Source organism: Hyla sarda, chromosome 1 (assembly GCF_029499605.1).
Source record: "Hyla sarda isolate aHylSar1 chromosome 1, aHylSar1.hap1, whole genome shotgun sequence".
NCBI classification, from domain to species: Eukaryota; Metazoa; Chordata; class Amphibia; order Anura; family Hylidae; genus Hyla; species Hyla sarda.
The window spans coordinates 431380046-431397488 of record NC_079189.1 but is presented as its reverse complement, the minus strand read 5'-3'; the positions used below and the strand labels follow the sequence as shown (position 1 = coordinate 431397488).

Here is a 17443-nt window from a genome sequence, read left to right as displayed (position 1 = left end):
GGAGCTGTAAATCACTGTCTATGTCAGTGTTTCCCAAGCAGGGAGCCTCCAGCTGTTGCAAAACTATAACTCCCAGCATGCCTGGACAGCCAAAGGCTGTCCGGGCATGCTGGGAGTTGTAGTTTTGCAAAAAATGGGGCCACCCTGCTTGGCAAACACTGGTCTATGTAGAGGACAGGAGCTTCTTCAGGGGTCCTGTACAGTACAGGCAATGTCCAAAACAAGTAATGGAGTTGCCCTCACCTGGTGTCCAAAAGAGCAGCTAACCCTGATACAGGTAAAGTGTACAGAACATGTAATACCAGTCAGTGCATACACTTCAGTAATACAGGGGTTTTACCAGTGAATGCCCATTTTGATTGGTTGGTTCTTCCAGCCATTGACACGTTTTACAGATCTGGACTGTCTGTAGCATTGTATGTTGAGTCTGGTTTCAACTTACGATGGTCCAGAAAAGACCATTGTATGTTGAAACTATTGTATGTTGAGGCCATTGTAAGTTGAGGGATCACTGTAAATTGTAGTCATGGCTCAGAAGTGGTAAACGGCGTTTAGTGTGTGTGTGTGTGTGTGTGTTTATTACATTTTTTTAACACAGTTTTTTTCTCCCTAAATGTACTTACACTTTTTTTTTTTTTGGTTACTTCTTCTACAGATCTGTGTATCCTGTGGACTCCTTCGGATTCGGTGGACTACTTCGATGACCAGCGTTTTTCTTTGCTTGATGTTAATAAAATGGTTAACGAGGGCTTGTGGGGGAGTGTTTTTTGTAATAAATTTTTTTTAAAACCTGTTGTGTTTTATTTTTATTTTACTTTACTAGACAGGCTTAGTAGTGGAAGCTGTCTTATAGACTGAGTCCATTACTAAGCCGGGCTTAGCGTTAGCCACAAAAACAGCTAGCGCTAACCCCCAATTATTACCCCGGTACCCAACACACAGGGGTGCCGGGAAGAGCCGGTACCAACAGGCCCGGAGCGTCAAAAATGGCGCTCCTGGGCCTAGGCGGTAACAGGCTGGCGTTATTTAGGTTGGGGAGGGCCAGTAACAATGGTCCTCGCCCACCCTGGTAACGTCAGGCTGTTACTGTTTGGTTGGTATTTGGTTGAGAATAAAAATAGGGGGACCCTATGCGTTTTTTAAATATATTTAATTATTTATTTAAAAAAAAAAAACGCATAGGGTCCCCCCTATTTTCATTCTCAGCCAAATACCAACCAAACAGTAACAGCCTGACGTTCCCAGGGTGGGCGAGGACCATTGTTACTGGCCCTCCCCAGCCTAAATAACGCCAGCCTGTTACCGCCTAGGCCCAGGAGCGCCATTTTTGACGCTCCAGGCCTGTTGGTACCGGCTCTTCCCGGCACCCCTGTGGCGTTGGGTACCGGGGTAATAATAGGGGGTTAGCGCTAGCTGTTTTTGTGGCTAGCGCTAAGCCCAGGTTAGTAATGGACTCTGTCTATAAGACAGCTTCCACTACTAAGCCTGTCTAGTAAAGTAAGAAAAAAACACAACAGGTTTTAAAAAATTTTTATTACAAAAAACACTCCCCCACAAGCCCTCGTTAACCATTTTATTAAAATCAAACAAAGAAAAACGCTGGTCATCGAAGTAGTCCACCGAATCCGAAGGAGTCCACAGGATAAACGGATCTGAAATGAGAAGAAAACAAAAAAAATGGTTTAGTACATTTATTATCACCTGCTCACACATCTCCCGCCCCGCACGACTACAACTGCCAGCATGCCCTTACAGTAAGGACATGCTGGGAGTTGTAGTTGTGTGGTGCAGGAGATGTGTGAGCAGGTGATAATAAATGTGACAAGCTTGTCCCCTGCCCCCAGCTGCAGGACTACAACTCCCAGCATGCCCTTACAGTAAGGTGGGGCGGAGGCCGGGCACAGTGTTTCCCAACCTGGGACTTGTAGTTTTGCAACATCTGGAGGCACCCTGGTTGGGAAACACTGTTTTAGGCCAGTGTTTCCCAACCAGGGTGCCTCCAGATGTTGCAAAACTACAAGCCCCAGCATGCCTGGACAGTCAAAGGCTGTCTAGGCATGCTGGGAGTTGTAGTTTTGCAACATCTGGAGGCAACCTGGCTGGGAAACACTGGCCTAAAACAGTGTTTCCCAACCAGGGTGCCTCCAGATGTTGCAAAACTACAAGTCCCAGCATGCCTGGACAGTCAAAGGCTGTCTAGGCATGCTGGGAGTTGTAGTTTTGCAACATCTGGAGGCAACCTGGCTGGGAAACACTGGCCTAAAACAGTGTTTCCCAACCAGGGTGCCTCCAGATGTTGCAAAACTACAAGTCCCAGCATGCCTGGACAGTCAAAGGCTGTCTAGGCATGCTGGGAGTTGTAGTTTTGCAACATCTGGAGGCAACCTGGCTGGGAAACACTGGCCTAAAACAGTGTTTCCCAACCAGGGTGCCTCCAGATGTTGCAAAACTACAAGTCCCAGCATGCCTGGACAGTCAAAGGCTGTCCAGGCATGCTGGGAGTTGTAGTCTTGCAACAACTGGAGGCACCCTGGTTGGGAAGCCTGCGCAACTTACCGGCTTCCGTAGGATCCAGCGCTGCACGACACTGCCGCGCGACACTGCCGCGCGACGATCTCCGACAGCGATCGTCGCTGGAGCCTCGGAAGGGTAAGTGAACCTCTTCGCCGGTCCCCTTCAGCTGTTTAGTTTTGCAACAGCTGGAGGACTACAGTTTACAGACCACAAACCAGGGGTCTGCAAACTGTGGCCCTCCAGCTGTTGCAAAACTACAACTCCCAGCATGCCTGGACAGCCAATGGCTGTCCAGGCATGCTGGGAGTTGTAGTCTTGCAACATCTGGAGGCACCCTGGTTGGGAAACACTGTTTTAGGCCAGTGTTTCCCAACAAGGGTGCCTCCAGCTGTTGCAAAACTACAACTCCCAGCATGCCCGGACAGCCAATGGCTGTCCAGGCATGCTGGGAGTTGTAGTCTTGCAACATCTGGAGGCACCCTGGTTGGGAAACACTGTTTTAGGCCAGTGTTTCCCAGCAAGGGTGCCTCCAGCTGTTGCAAAACTACAACTCCCAGCATGCCCGGACAGCCAAAGGGTGTCCAGGCATGCTGGAAGTTGTAGTCTTGCAACATTTGGAGGCACCCTGGTTGGGAAGCTTGCGCAACTTACCGGCTTCCGTAGGATCCAGCGCTGCACGACACTGCCGCGCGACACTGCCGCGCGACAGTGCCGCGCGACGATCTCCGTCAGCGATCGTCGCTGGAGCCTCGGAAGGGTAAGTGAACGTCTTCGCCGGTCCCCTTCAGCTGTTTAGTTTTGCAACAGCTGGAGGACTACAGTTTACAGACCACACACCAGTGGTCTGCAAACTGTGGCCCTCCAGCTGTTGCAAAACTACAACACCCAGCATGCCCTGACAGCCAAAGCCTATGGCTCTCAGGGCAGGAGCCCGGGCTGACATTACAGTGCAGCCGCCCGGGCTCCTCATACGGTCTCCCCGCTACCCCCCTTGTCTCCCGCCCGGGCTCCTCATACGGCCTCCCCGCTACCCCCCCCCCTTGTCTCCCGCCCGCGCCGCTCAGCTCCCGCTGCTACAAGACTACAACTCCCAGCGTGTCCTCACTGTAAGGCCATGCTGGGACTTGTAGTCTTGCAACAGCAGACAGATGGGAGTTGTGTGGCGCTGGCAGGTGAGAGGGGGGGGGGGGATGTAAATCACTGTAGTGTCCCGGTAGCGCAGTGAGGGTAGCGGGGAGAAAGTATGTCGGAGCCCGGGCGGCAGCAGCTTTTCCTGCTCCATGTTGGAGCTGGAGTAAATTTAGTCAATTTTTATGGCCGTTGCGACAGTTTATTGCGCAACTGCGACTGTCTCAGTTAATAAATTCCTGACCACTGCAAGTAAAAACTGAAAACTTGCGTAAATTAAGCGGGAAAAAAAAATTTGACTTTCTAGCTCTTGCTAGGGAAAGTCGCACAATTTATAGGGTAGGCGCAATTGCGACAATTTTGCGCCAAAAATAGTCAGAAAAAAATGACTAAACCCCTTAGTAAATGCCCCCCATTAAGCTGCTTAGAGATGGTCTTATAGCCTTTCCTTTTAACATGCTTATCTATAATCTCCTGAGACAACTCTCTTCTTGGCTTTCAGTGGTCCATGTTCAATGTGATACACACCATGATAACAAACAGCGCAGTAACTACTTTTCACCCTATAAATAGGCGACTGACTGATTACAAGTTTGGAGACACCTGTGACGCTGATTACAGGACACACCTTAGTTTAACATCTTCCTATGGTCAAATAATGTCTGATTTTCACCAGTTAATTTTTTCATTATTTATTTATTTTTGAAACTTTTGTCAGTTTCAATTCATTTCACGGAACACTGTGGGTTTTCTGTCTTTAACAGAAACGTACCAAGAAATTTGTCCACATAGGTTCATTAAAGAAGCACTCAGCGTTCGTTTAGAGCGTCGGGTGCTTGTGACGTCAAGGTCACGCCCTCCTCGTGACGTCACGGCCACACCCCCTTAATGCAAGTCTATGGGAGGGGGCGAGACTTGCATTGAGAAGGCGTGGTCATGCCGTCACGAGCGGGGCGTGAACGTGATGTAACGAGCCTCCGCCCCGCATCACCAGTGCATGGAGCGAAGTTCATTCCATGCACCGGATGTCTGGGGTGCCGCAGCCGAGAACGCAGAGGTTCCTAGTGTCGGGACCCCTGCGATCAGACATCTTATCCCCTATCCTTTGAATAGGGGTTAAGATGTCTAGGGGCGGAGTACCCCTTTAACATATTTTAACTGAGTGAAGTGGTTCAAAAAGTTTTTTTTTGTGACATATTGTACTTTATAGTAGTGGTAAATTTTTGTTGATACATGCAGTATTGAGCAAAAATAACATTTAACATTGTAAACATATTAAGTAACAAACATTGTGAACAAATGTTCCCATAAAACAAGACAAGAAAGTGTCCCTGACTTCATATACACCAGTCAGAAAACAAAATACGTAAGCCAAGAGTCTGTCAATCAGCGGTACAGTACATACAAAATGGGTAACATCTGAAACAGAAAAAATATATATATTTTTTTTACGGCATTCTCTGTGTAGTAAAAATTATGTTATCTTTATTCTATGGGTTGAAACGATCATGGTGATACCCAATTTATATAGCTTTGTATGCCATTGTTTTCTTTACAAAACAAAATCCTTTTTTTTTTTTTTTGCCATGTTCCAACAGCAATGACATATATTTTTCGTCCGACCATTGTGAGGACTTATTTTTTGCTGGACGAGCTGTACTTAATCTTGGTCTCGGCAGCTGCGGTGGGATCTTGGTTAGTTTACTACGGTTTTAGGTCCGGTCCAAAACCGCATACGGGTCAAAACTGAGCCGACCGGAGTCACGGGCTGATCCGGCCGGGGTTCAGGAGCTCCCAGTTTGCCACCCCCCTGCCGGATCCGGCACCCGTATGTACAAAACGTGGTGTGAATGCACCCTAACACCGCTATACCAGAATAGAACAATACCTCCATACCAGGACAGAATAACACCACCATACTAGAACTGAACAATACCGCCATACCGTGACTGAGTAAAACTGCCAATTCATTACAGAAAAATATCATCATAACGTGACTGAAAAAAAAGACATACCAGAACAGAACAATACCGCCATACCATGACTGAATAAGGCTGGGTTCACACTATGTTTTCTCCCATACGGGAGCGCATACGGCAGGGGGGAGCTAACACCTCGCGCTCCCGTATGCCTTCGTATGCACTCCCGTGTGTCATTCATTTCAATGAGCCGGCCGGAGTGAAACGTTCGGTCCGGTCGGCTCATTTTTGCGCCGTATGCGCTTTTACGACCGGACCTCAAACCGTGGTTGACCACAGTTTTAGGTCCGGGGGAAAAGCGCATACGGCGCAAAAATGAGCCGACCGGACCGAACGTTTCACTCTGGCCGGCTCATTGAAATGAATGACACACGGGAGCGCATACGAAGGCATACGGGAGCGCGAGGTTTTAGCTCCCCCCTGCCGTATGCGCTCCCGTATGGGAGAAAACGTAGTGTGAACCCACCCTAACACTGCCATACCAGAACAGAACAATACTGCCATGAGTAAAAATTTACGTGACCGTACTGTGAATTAATACCATGGTTATATAAACACATGCAACTGTACTGCAGCTGTACTGCAATCAATCTGATCTGAATGAGAACTGTACTGCAATCTGGTCTGAAAGAGAACTGTACTGCAATCAATTTGGTCTGAAAGAGAACTGTACTGCAATCAATCTGGTCTGAAAGAGAATTGTACTGCAATCAATCAATTGTACTGCAATCAATCTGGTCTAAAAGAGAACTGCACTGCAATCAATCTGGCCTGAAAGAGAACTGTACGGCAATCAATCTGATCTGAAAGGGAACTGTACTGCAATCAATCTGATCTGAAAGAGAACTGTACTGCAATCAATCTGATCTGAAAGAGAACTGTACGGCAATCAATCTGATCTGAAAGGGAACTGTACTGCAATCAATCTGATCTGAAAGAGAACTGTACTGCAATCAATCTAATCTGAAAGAGAACTGTACTGTAATCAATCTGATCTGAAAGAGAACTGTACTGCAATCAATCTGATCTGAAAGAGAACTGTACTGCAATCTGGTCTGAAAGAGAACTGTACTGCAATCAATTTGGTCTGAAAGAGAACTGTACTGCAATCAATCTGGTCTGAAAGAGAATTGTACTGCAATCAATCAATTGTACTGCAATCAATCTGGTCTAAAAGAGAACTGCACTGCAATCAATCTGGCCTGAAAGAGAACTGTACGGCAATCAATCTGATCTGAAAGGGAACTGTACTGCAATCAATCTGATCTGAAAGAGAACTGTACTGCAATCAATCTGATCTGAAAGAGAACTGTACGGCAATCAATCTGATCTGAAAGGGAACTGTACTGCAATCAATCTGATCTGAAAGAGAACTGTACTGCAATCAATCTAATCTGAAAGAGAACTGTACTGTAATCAATCTGATCTGAAAGAGAACTGTACTGCAATCAATCTGATCTGAAAGAGAACTGTACTGCAATCTGGTCTGAAAGAGAACTGTACTGCAATCAATTTGGTCTGAAAGAGAACTGTACTGCAATCAATCTGGTCTGAAAGAGAATTGTACTGCAATCAATCAATTGTACTGCAATCAATCTGGTCTAAAAGAGAACTGCACTGCAATCAATCTGGCCTGAAAGAGAACTGTACGGCAATCAATCTGATCTGAAAGGGAACTGTACTGCAATCAATCTGAACTGAAAGAGAACTGTACTGCAATCAATCTGATCTGAAAGAGAACTGTACGGCAATCAATCTGATCTGAAAGGGAACTGTACTGCAATCAATCTGATCTGAAAGAGAACTGTACTGCAATCAATCTAATCTGAAAGAGAACTGTACTGTAATCAATCTGATCTGAAAGAGAACTGTACTGCAATCAATCTGGTCTGAAAGAGAACTGTACTGCAATCAATCTGGTCTGAAAGAGAACTGTACTGCAATCAATCTGGTCTGAAAGAGAACTGTATTGCAATCAATCTGGTCTAAAAAAGAGAACTGCACTGCAATCAATATGGTCTGAAAGAGAACTGTACTGCAATCAATCTGATCTGAAAGAGAACTGTACTGCAATCAATTTGATCTGAAAGAGAACTGTACTGCAATCAATCTGATCTTAAAGAGAACTCTACTGCAATCAATCTGGTCTGCAGAGACTGGGTAGAACTCATATCTACAACTTTATATGGCCACTCTATGGTGGTAATTTTGGTCTCTATATAATTTTTTTTTTTTTTATTCAGTAACAGTAGGGTAGTACTATTTAGTGTTAATCGTAGTGTTCCTGATGTAATGGTATTATATGGGTCCTATATATCAGTATTATTAACAGTACTGGTCTTTTATACAGTGACTGTAGCTATAGTATGGGACTGTGTTTTTGATAAGGTACTCCACTATTTGGGACCACACGGTTAATTTTGCTAAGGTCCAAACTTAGTCTAAAATTAACCCTTTCTATTGTGAGTGTAAGAACCTTTGTTATTGCTCTGCAAGTTACTTGTCATTGTAATCTTATCTAATGACTACAGAGAAGTGATCTCTACAAAACAGGAAGTGTCAGCTTATTATGAGCCAGAATAAAAATTGCTAAATTTTAGGATTTTTTTTTTTTTACACAGAAAGTGACATGAAAAACAAAAAATAATAACCAAATATTCTCAAAAACATCTTGAACATAAAAACTTTATTTAAACAATAAGTCACTTTCTGATGACGCATTCCCTTTAAGGTGATAAACAATTTATTCTACTACATTTTACATCAGTAATATTAATTCTTCTGCTCCATCTTCTTCTAGTGTATGATTACAGATTACTGGGCAGCCCTGTGCCAGAAATCACCATAGTAACTGATGGACTTGCAGATGTCTGTTTTTATTATAGTACCAGTTATTATTTTAATATGTTCCTGCCAATTTTTTTTATGTTTTACATGCTATTTAAAAGCTAAACTGACCAAACTGGAAATATTTATTTTTTTCAGATTTATTAACTTGATTTAAATTTTTGTACTTGTAGGAAAGTAAAAAAAAAAGAACAAAGGAATTTCTGTGTTAAAGTCATAAAGAAGATTAAGAAGGTGGAATGTTAATGCTCTCAATCAAGCCATATAAGGTTTCTTGAGAATGCAAACTATGGCTCACGAAATAAATAACCTAATTTGATATAGTTTTCAATCAAAATTTTAAAATAATGTAATAAAAAACACATGATACAGTCATATAAATCATAATCCAATCAGATGAAAGTAAGGCTCTTTTCATACTATGTGTCTGTCTGGGGTATTCATCGGCTACTTCCCTACAGATACCTCCAACACAGTCAAACATAGACTCACATGTAAAAAAAAAAACAATATACACTACTCTTTCAGCATTTCAATGAAAACTACCTGATCGGAAGCCGTGAAGTGACTAGGGTTTATGAATACGCTTTCCAGATGCATACAACAGATGCGTACAATGAAAGAAACCTTAAAGGGGTATTCCAGGCCAAAACTTTTTTTTATATATCAACTGGCTCCGGAAAGTTAAACAGATTTGTAAATTACTTCTATTAAAAAATCTTAATCCTTCCAATAGTTATTAGCTTCTGAAGTTGAGTTGTTGTTTTCTGTCTAACTGCTCTCTGATGACTCACGTCCCGGGAGCTGTGCAGTTCCTATGGGGATATTCTCCCATCATGCACAGCTCCCGGGACGTGACATTATCATTGAGCAGTTAGACAGAAAACTTCAGAAGCTAATAACTATTGGAAAGATTAAGATTTTTTAATAGAAGTAATTTACAAATCTGTTTAACTTTCCGGAGCCAGTTGATATATATAAAAAAAGGTTTTGCCTTTAATCAGCACATGGAGCATCTGCCGTCTCTTGCTCCATGCAGCGGGGAGAGTCAGGATCCCATTCTGGATATTGTATGAGGTCCCAGAGGTCAGACCCCCTACGATCAGACAATAATCTCCTATCCTGTGCTAGATAACTCCTTTAATATCATGAAAAAAATCTTAACCAGAAAATGCTGTGCTTTCAACTAAATGTTACTGACCACAAAGTGCAACAAAACAAAATACTATGCGAGTAAATATACATATACAATGATATGAGAGTAAATATACCTATACACTGACCACTGGTCGTAGTGTTTTTCAGTTTAGAAAAACACCAAAAAAAAAGCTACAAATCCTGGGAAGAACACACCTAAACACTATGAGGGAAATTGATCAACACCTGTCAAGAGGAAAAGGTGCCCAGTGACCTATAGCAACCAATCAGCTCGCCTCGATTTTTAACAAGGCCTCTGCAAATTAAAAGAAGCAATCTGATTGGTTGCTATGGGCAACTTTTCCTCTGGACAGGTTTTGATAAATCTCCCCCTATGTGTGAATCTGGACTTCAATGTCCTGACAACAGACTCAGATGATCTTAGACAGATTTCTCAAGAGCTGAGGCTGTCAATGACATGTCCTTCAATAGCAGAGTAGCTCGTAGGTCACAGCTAAGATATACATGTATCAATGTCTTATGTATAAAAATGGAGCACATGTACGGCAGGGCAGATGGTTTTACAGATTAAGACTGTTTATTATAGACACTTTAACTAACAATTTGCTAACAAACCCCATATCCAATGCCAAATCCCTTTTCTTTGATAGATCTATGATGTCCATGTGTCCTAATCCAGCATATGGATAGGGGTTGTCACCATTATTTACAAGAAACAAATGTTTATTACTAAGAGGTTGTATCTACCTGCATTTCCTTGGCACAAGTCTGTTGACTCAGGGTTAACTCTCGGTCGTGTAGTTCCTCCACAATTCCCTGAAGCTGATCGTTCTCTTCCATTATAGTGCTCAGCTGTTGCTCTAGCTCCCGCTTCCGATCAGAAAGCATCTTTATCTGGAAATCACAGATAATAAGAGCCTGGTAAACAAGATAGAACAGCACAGCGGATTGCTAATCAGAAATGAAGAAACTAACCCTTCTGGAATTTGTGTGATGCCTACCTAGAAGGGGGAGGTAAAGAATGCGAGCAGAACCAGGGACCAGGAGCAAGCTGCGGTGTGGGAGTGTTCAGGAATGTCAGGAGATACAGCACAGTATAAACTTTACCCCTTGCTTAACTTTTCACTTAAACTCCATGCACATTTGGTGGGATTGACCAAGCTTTAGTATTTATTTATTTCAATAAATGGTTCTCTACTCCTACTTGGTTACAGTGTAATGTCTAGACTTGCTATGTACAGAGAGAGATTTAAAGCATACCTCCAATGATGGCTCCGTTTACAGGACATCTGTTTAAATGTTCCGGCAACTTCAGAACCAGAGACTTCCCCGAGACTATAGCAATCAGGAGATATATTTTCCAGAAGTTCCATATAGGTCTATGGGACTTGGGTAAATCTCAAGTTCTGAAGTTGCTGGAAAATTCAAAAAAAAATCCTGCCACCGGAGCCATCACCAGAAGTATGGTTTATATGTCTGTTTGTACACAGTATGAACGTCATAATATTTTTAAAGAAAACTGCCAAGGGTTAAAAATCCTTTACTTACCTCCCTTGCCTGGTCTCTGCACCACCCTTCATCACATTCGCGCTAAGCTAATCACTGGCTCATGGGACACTGTCGGTGATTGGCTGAGCGCCAATGTTTTTTTTTTTCAAGCCAAGGCAAGTGCTCTATCACCCAAAGTGCAAGAAAAAGTGCAGGTTTGATGCCACTTTTCGCCAAAGCTACTAATGGGCCAGAAATGCACCTGGCTTCAACCTAGGCGTTAACCAAGGTATCAGCCAAGGAGCCGTATACTGATGGCATCTTGACCAAAGCCAAGATGACCAGGGGTTGCAGGGAGGTGAGGAACCATATGGTCACTCACACCTCCCCTAGACCGCCAGGAGGGACACCCAGAAGGGCTACCGCATCCTGAAAAATCCTGTGTACAAACAAACACGTAAAGTGGCACAGTGACATACAAAAAGAATAAATAAGTGAATGAGTGCAGATATACTGCCCGGTCATCTGGCCGGATCTCTAAAAAATTTTCCTGATCCTAGCCAGAAGGCCGGGATACCAAGGGTGAGTGCCAAAGGTGAAGAGTGTGTGGTGCAGTGCATTCACTCAGTGAGCTATAACACCCAGTAAGTTTCGGCACCTCAGGGTCACCACTCCCCGAGGCACAAAAGTACCTCGGCTCTAGACCCTCCCAGCCTCATGACGAGACCCGGAGGAAACAGGTCACATCAGGGCAGCCGTTGAGCTGGCTACCTGGCACCAGCCCCAAAACGCCCCGGTACACCTGCTCCTCCATGCAGCACCCATCCTACATCAATGGCAAATACTAAACCACTGATAAGAACAGATACTACACTTGATCTTAGCCAAAAGGCTGAGAAGCGATTGGCTGAGCGCCAATGTGGTGTATTGTTTGCAGCTTCTTGAAATGAAGTGAAGCAGAGATAACAGAGGCTGTGAGGAAGGTAAGCCCACCTCTGACAGACTGTTCTAATATGTTAAGGGAATGTTGTTACAGGGAGTGCACAGGGAGCAGTTGCACCTAGACCATGGTGTTTTAGGGGGGCCTAAGGCCCCTCTCTAATATAATAACATAATAACAATAATAATAACAATCTGTTACAGATTTTAACTGGGGGCCAGGGACACCATGATACACCACTGTATTTGAATAAAGCCTTAATATCATAGCAATTGGATTTTCTGCACAGGAAGTTACCAGTCAATATACCAGCTATATCCCCAATGCCAACAATCAGAGTATGTGCATATGTTATATCACTGAAATATACAATTACAAATTACCTGTAACTGATCTTTACATCTATGGAAGCACTTTAAGGGTTCATTCACACGCGAGTATTTTTGCTGCAGATCTGCTGCTGCAGATTTTGCTCCCTATTGAATTCAATGGGTGGCAAATCTGATACAGCAAATCTGCCGCAGAAAATACACACGTGTAAATTCCAGTAAAAAGTTATACAATTTTTTTTACAACCTGTTCTTCCTTTGGTTTTTAAAATTTCTACTTGCACTCAAACAGAACTGGCACTGTTTACATCCAAAGCAAATGAAAAATCTGTGTAATTCTTATTTCTTTGACGGTGGTGCATTTTTGGCTGGGATAGGTAGAGCTACTTTTGAAACAACACAACCATCAGCTTTACAGAAAAACACCAACGTCTTGGCTTCTTCGTTTTTTGTGATGAATGAAGTTGCAATTTGCTCTAACAGTTAGAACCCCACTGGGTTTTCAGCTTCCTTGCATATGGTCAGAGTAATAATGTTAAAGGGAGACTGTCGCACTGACAATGCAGTCCAGTCTGAAGGCAGCATCTTTTAGAACAGCAGATGCTAAGCTCTAAATATAAGTTGCCCACAAAAAATATATATAAATTTAAAAAGAAATGTTAAAAACAAAAGTGTCATGTTGCCTTTAAGGAGTACAAGGAAGCAGTTACTCTTGGACCCTAGTGCCTTTGTAGTACCAGAAGCCTTGCTACCTCATTGGAACCTGATATCAATAAATATACAAAACTTAAATGGTCACTTAACAAACTCAGATGTTTCTATACCTGAGGAGTAGCAATATTTCTGACCAATTTATCACTAGATGGCATTCTCACAAGTTTTCTTCTCTGCAGACTCCCTCTCAAAGTTTCCAATCCATAAGCTAGTGGTTGCAGCCTAGCCATGATGATGTCTCCCATGCGCACACAGAAGAAGATGCTACTATTTGCAAAGTTTGTTGAAGATGTGGCAACCATTTAAGGGCTTAAAATCTAATTTTACTGTACACTGTGTCCTGAGATAATGAGGTATGTGCAATTGTTAAAACATGTCACAATGCAACAAGATACTTGGTAAGCGTTTATATTTTCATCTTATGTGGTAAAATCCAGGAAGCGATGAGGTGACTTAATCTGCATGGCCATGACCTTTACATATCAGAGAACAGTGCTAAGTAACCATTAGCTAACCTGACAAGACCAAGATATCTGTAAAACACCATAATATAACTTTATGAAAGAGAACATGAATTGTTTTATATGCTTCATGTTATATCTAAAAAACGAACAAATCGCTAATAGACGATAAGAGTGCGCAATGTACGGTCAGGACTACTGCATGCAGACAATAACTCACAGATACAAGTGACAGGTTGGCTCATGCACTCCAGACTTAGGATGAGGCACTTACTTCTAGTATCTGCTGCTCCGCACCAGGCAAAAAAGAGAAAGGAAAATGGGATTGAATGGAAAGAAGAGGAAGGAGGAATGACAGAGACAAAGGAACATTATCTATTTCTGGTTAGGTCAGGCACACTACATAGATTTGTTCCAAGGTTACATTGTCACTCTACATAACATCATACAGAAGGATAGACGTATGGGCTTGTACCCAGTAAGGATAATTGAAAGGGACAAAGGGTGCATCCATACATGGTATTTCATACTTACAGACTAAATTCCCCTCAATAAAATAGTCTTATCATTCGAATTTCAACTTTTTTCCTTTTTTTTTTTTTTGGGGCGGGGGGGACTGGGGATAGATAATGCTTAAAGGGTTGCATGTAAAATATCCTATTAGGCAATTCTGAAGTAGGAGGGGCTCCATAAATTATTAGGAGCAGAAAAACCTTTCTCTCTTTGGTGCACCAAGCATGTCCATGCATTACTGTGTATACGCAGTCTATTGATTTTATTGGGCACCATGTAATGTTTTACAGTATTTGTTTTTTTGTAGACTTTTTCTCTACAGCAGAGTACAGCATCGTCAGCGTGGCACGCCCTCTGATCTGTTTATTATTAAAGCATCCTTCAAATTAAAAAGGGGTAAAACAGATAATGCCATTACCATTTGTGTTGCAATCTCTTAACATTAAAGGGGTTATTCCAAGAAACTAAGTTGAAATAATCAAATGCGTACCAATACCACACATATATATGCAGCAAAGTACAACTGTGTGTTTTTTAGGTAAAGTAACTTTAAAGATTTCAGCTCGCTCTAAATGAATAGAAAATGTCAGGGTTACATTTTTAGTCTAGGTTTCCACACAGGTTTATTTTGTGGCATTTTCTGGAAAACTAGTTTTTGAGCTAAAGTCAGAAGTGGATCCAGTTGGAAGAAGAAGAATAAGTCCTTCCTTTATATTTCCCGCTCCTTTTTAATAAACTTCTGGCTTTGGTTCAAAAACGGCAGTGTCAGTTTTTCAAAAAGTGCCAGCAAAAAATTGGTGTGCAAACCAAGCCTTAGGACTTTTTCTATCACACAGCTAAGAGTTTATCAGACAGTACCATAACATTTTGTTGACATTTTAACAACAATAAAATTAGGCACTCCTATGGGTATCTCTAACAGATTCTGGATAGGACATATACTTAAAATTTGCATTGGATTGCTGGTGATCAGGGAACAGTTTTGATAAAGGCATCTTTGGGCTAAAGGTATTTTTAAATGAAAAAAACCAAGTTCATTTAAGGACACCCCAGTTGTTGCATTTGACTGACTGAAAGCAACATCAGTATAGTACCCATAGCTGCCTGCTGATGATGGATCTTGTCACAGCTAACTCCAAGCTCATCAGGCTTTGTTCAGTGTAATAAGTGAATAGTTCATTTCTATTGAATTGAATGGTAAAATGGTGGTTTGTGCACATATGTATTATTACGTTTTATAACTCTTATTGTTCTGGCTGTAAAATCAACTGTCAGATCCTTTTTATATTTATCTACAGCCATACTTCAGCATGTATGTTACACATAATTTGGAGCATATTTTTGGGCTTTAAACAGAGCAAACGTTATTCCTTCACCATGATAACACCAGAAGAGAGGGACCCCCACCCCCAGGGACAGGAATGTCGAAGTTAAAAATAAGACCTATGCATGCCGGACCTCCTACTCCACAGTGGTTTCCAACATGCATGTAGTCATATGATCAAAAGTGCATTCCTTCTGGGTTTTTCCCCACCTGCTGAGGCATCTTTGGCAGGGGATACCCTGGGATGTATCTAGGGGGGCCCTGGTACATGATCGTTGTGGGGTTAAGCCCTAGTCTAAAGCATGCTTGCTTGTTGGGACCTGTTCAGAATACCTCAGGATCTCTCACTCGTACCTGGACAACATAGGTGGCAGTGATTAGCTTGCTATCATCTGCGCCAGTTCGGCTGCAGTGCGGGGTCCTCAGGCTCTGTCTCAGAGTTCTGGAATTCTGTGCCCCACTTCCAGTTTGTAAGTGGGGCAGATAACATCCTCAGTGCAGGGCCATGACGTCCGATTATCCAGGTATGATGTCAGATGCTGACAGATTCTCCCTCTCTGAGCTGGCCAGCAGCATACTAGCATTTTTGGCCTAGTGAATTCTGACTTCTGCAATGATGAGTGCCAGTGGCGAACATTGCAGGAAAGGACTCCAGTGATTCTTCTCAAGGCCCTAATAACACCTTGGCACCTGAGGGGAACTATTGGGTTGGTGACTATACAAATAGCCATATTTCACCTGCTGTAGTGTAAGGAGGTATATAAAGAAGCCTCCAAATAGAAGCACCATAGAGAATGCATAATATGATGTAAAAAGTAACTCAGAGCCCCTTCTACCAGAGCTTTAGCAGTCTCATTGTCAGAAAGAAGGGAGGCTTTGTTAGAACAAGTGTGCAGGGCCGCAACCTGGTCCTCCCCGCATGCTTTCTTCTGTCAATTGGATGTTGATAATGTCTTTACTATATCCTTTGGTCTTAAGGTGCTGCAGTCTGTTTTCCCTCCCTAATGCTTTATACTCTGGCACTGATCTTCTGGTGCTGTTGCAGTGAGAGGGAAATCGGTAATTACACTTACCGATAATTTTGTTTTCTCAAACCAAGACACCACCCCTTTATTCCCACCCTTCTTTTTCTTCTTCGTCACTGGGTGTATTTGCCTGTTACTTGGGTAATGCATAAAGAGAAAAAAAATCATCACTGGGTTGGTATCCTATTGAGTGTAATGTTTTTGATATGTACCGGTAAGAGGTGGAGTATTTTTTTTTAATCTCTCGGTTTCCTTCTCTGGGGGCAGGGTCCTCCTGGTGCTGTCATGGCAATTACCGATTTTTTGGGTATAGCTTTTGGTACAGCCAAAAACAGCCTAAAATACGCCCTAACAAACTGCCATAATTTACATGCAAAAAAATCTAAATTTCAGATGTTACTTTTGTAATGTTTTTTTATTTTTATTTAAATTGCCAATTTATTCATACAATTCCATTAGGTACAATAGAGGAACAGAACCAGCAGAGTTCAAAGAATAGATGCTGTAGCATTCTAATTTTAATGAAAGTATTTATTGAATAAAAGTATTGACACACACATATGTTAGCAGTGCCCCTAAGATCAGAAGGTGTGTGTCAGTGTGTATAATATTCCAGGTAAAAGGGGTATTCTGCTTTCAACAGTATGCGTTTCAGTTTCCTGAAGATTTGAGAGGGAAATTGTAACGCGAATAGCTGGAGCACTGTACTGAGTGCTGTTTTCTTAAAAATACAAAATCCACCATTGTCTCTCTGTTTACTTACCCTGATGACACAATGTTTAACCTGCCTGGATAACGTTCGGAACACAATGTGGGTCGGGGTAGATGGGAGTGTCAGCACTGGTGAGGGCGGATGAGTGTAATGATTTTCTAGCCCCAGCAGGCAGTAGTTTTATTTTTATTTAATTGAGAAACCCTTTAGATAAGGAGCTGATGAGTCTAAGTCATCACAACAATTTTTTGGCTTCCATTTCCTGAATGAAAACCATTGAGCTGATTACTTTCATGTATCTGATTACTTTC

At 42.5% G+C, this 17443-nt stretch overlaps 1 protein-coding gene and 1 pseudogene across 2 annotated transcripts in view; both read right to left on the bottom strand.

Annotated features, from left to right (window-relative positions):
• The window catches only part of BICDL1 (BICD family like cargo adaptor 1), a 98819-nt gene that overhangs the window by 30779 nt on the left and 50597 nt on the right, over positions 1-17443 (bottom strand). For both annotated transcript variants that reach the window (XR_008846224.1, XM_056529867.1), the window contains exon 4: positions 10374-10520. Coding sequence is in view for 1 of the 2 variants with exons in the window: in XM_056529867.1 (XP_056385842.1) it covers positions 10374-10520 (147 nt within the window). In the remaining variant the exon portion in view is untranslated. The remainder of the gene's footprint in view (positions 1-10373; positions 10521-17443) is intronic.
• Positions 11851-12018, bottom strand: LOC130343607 (U2 spliceosomal RNA; annotated as a pseudogene).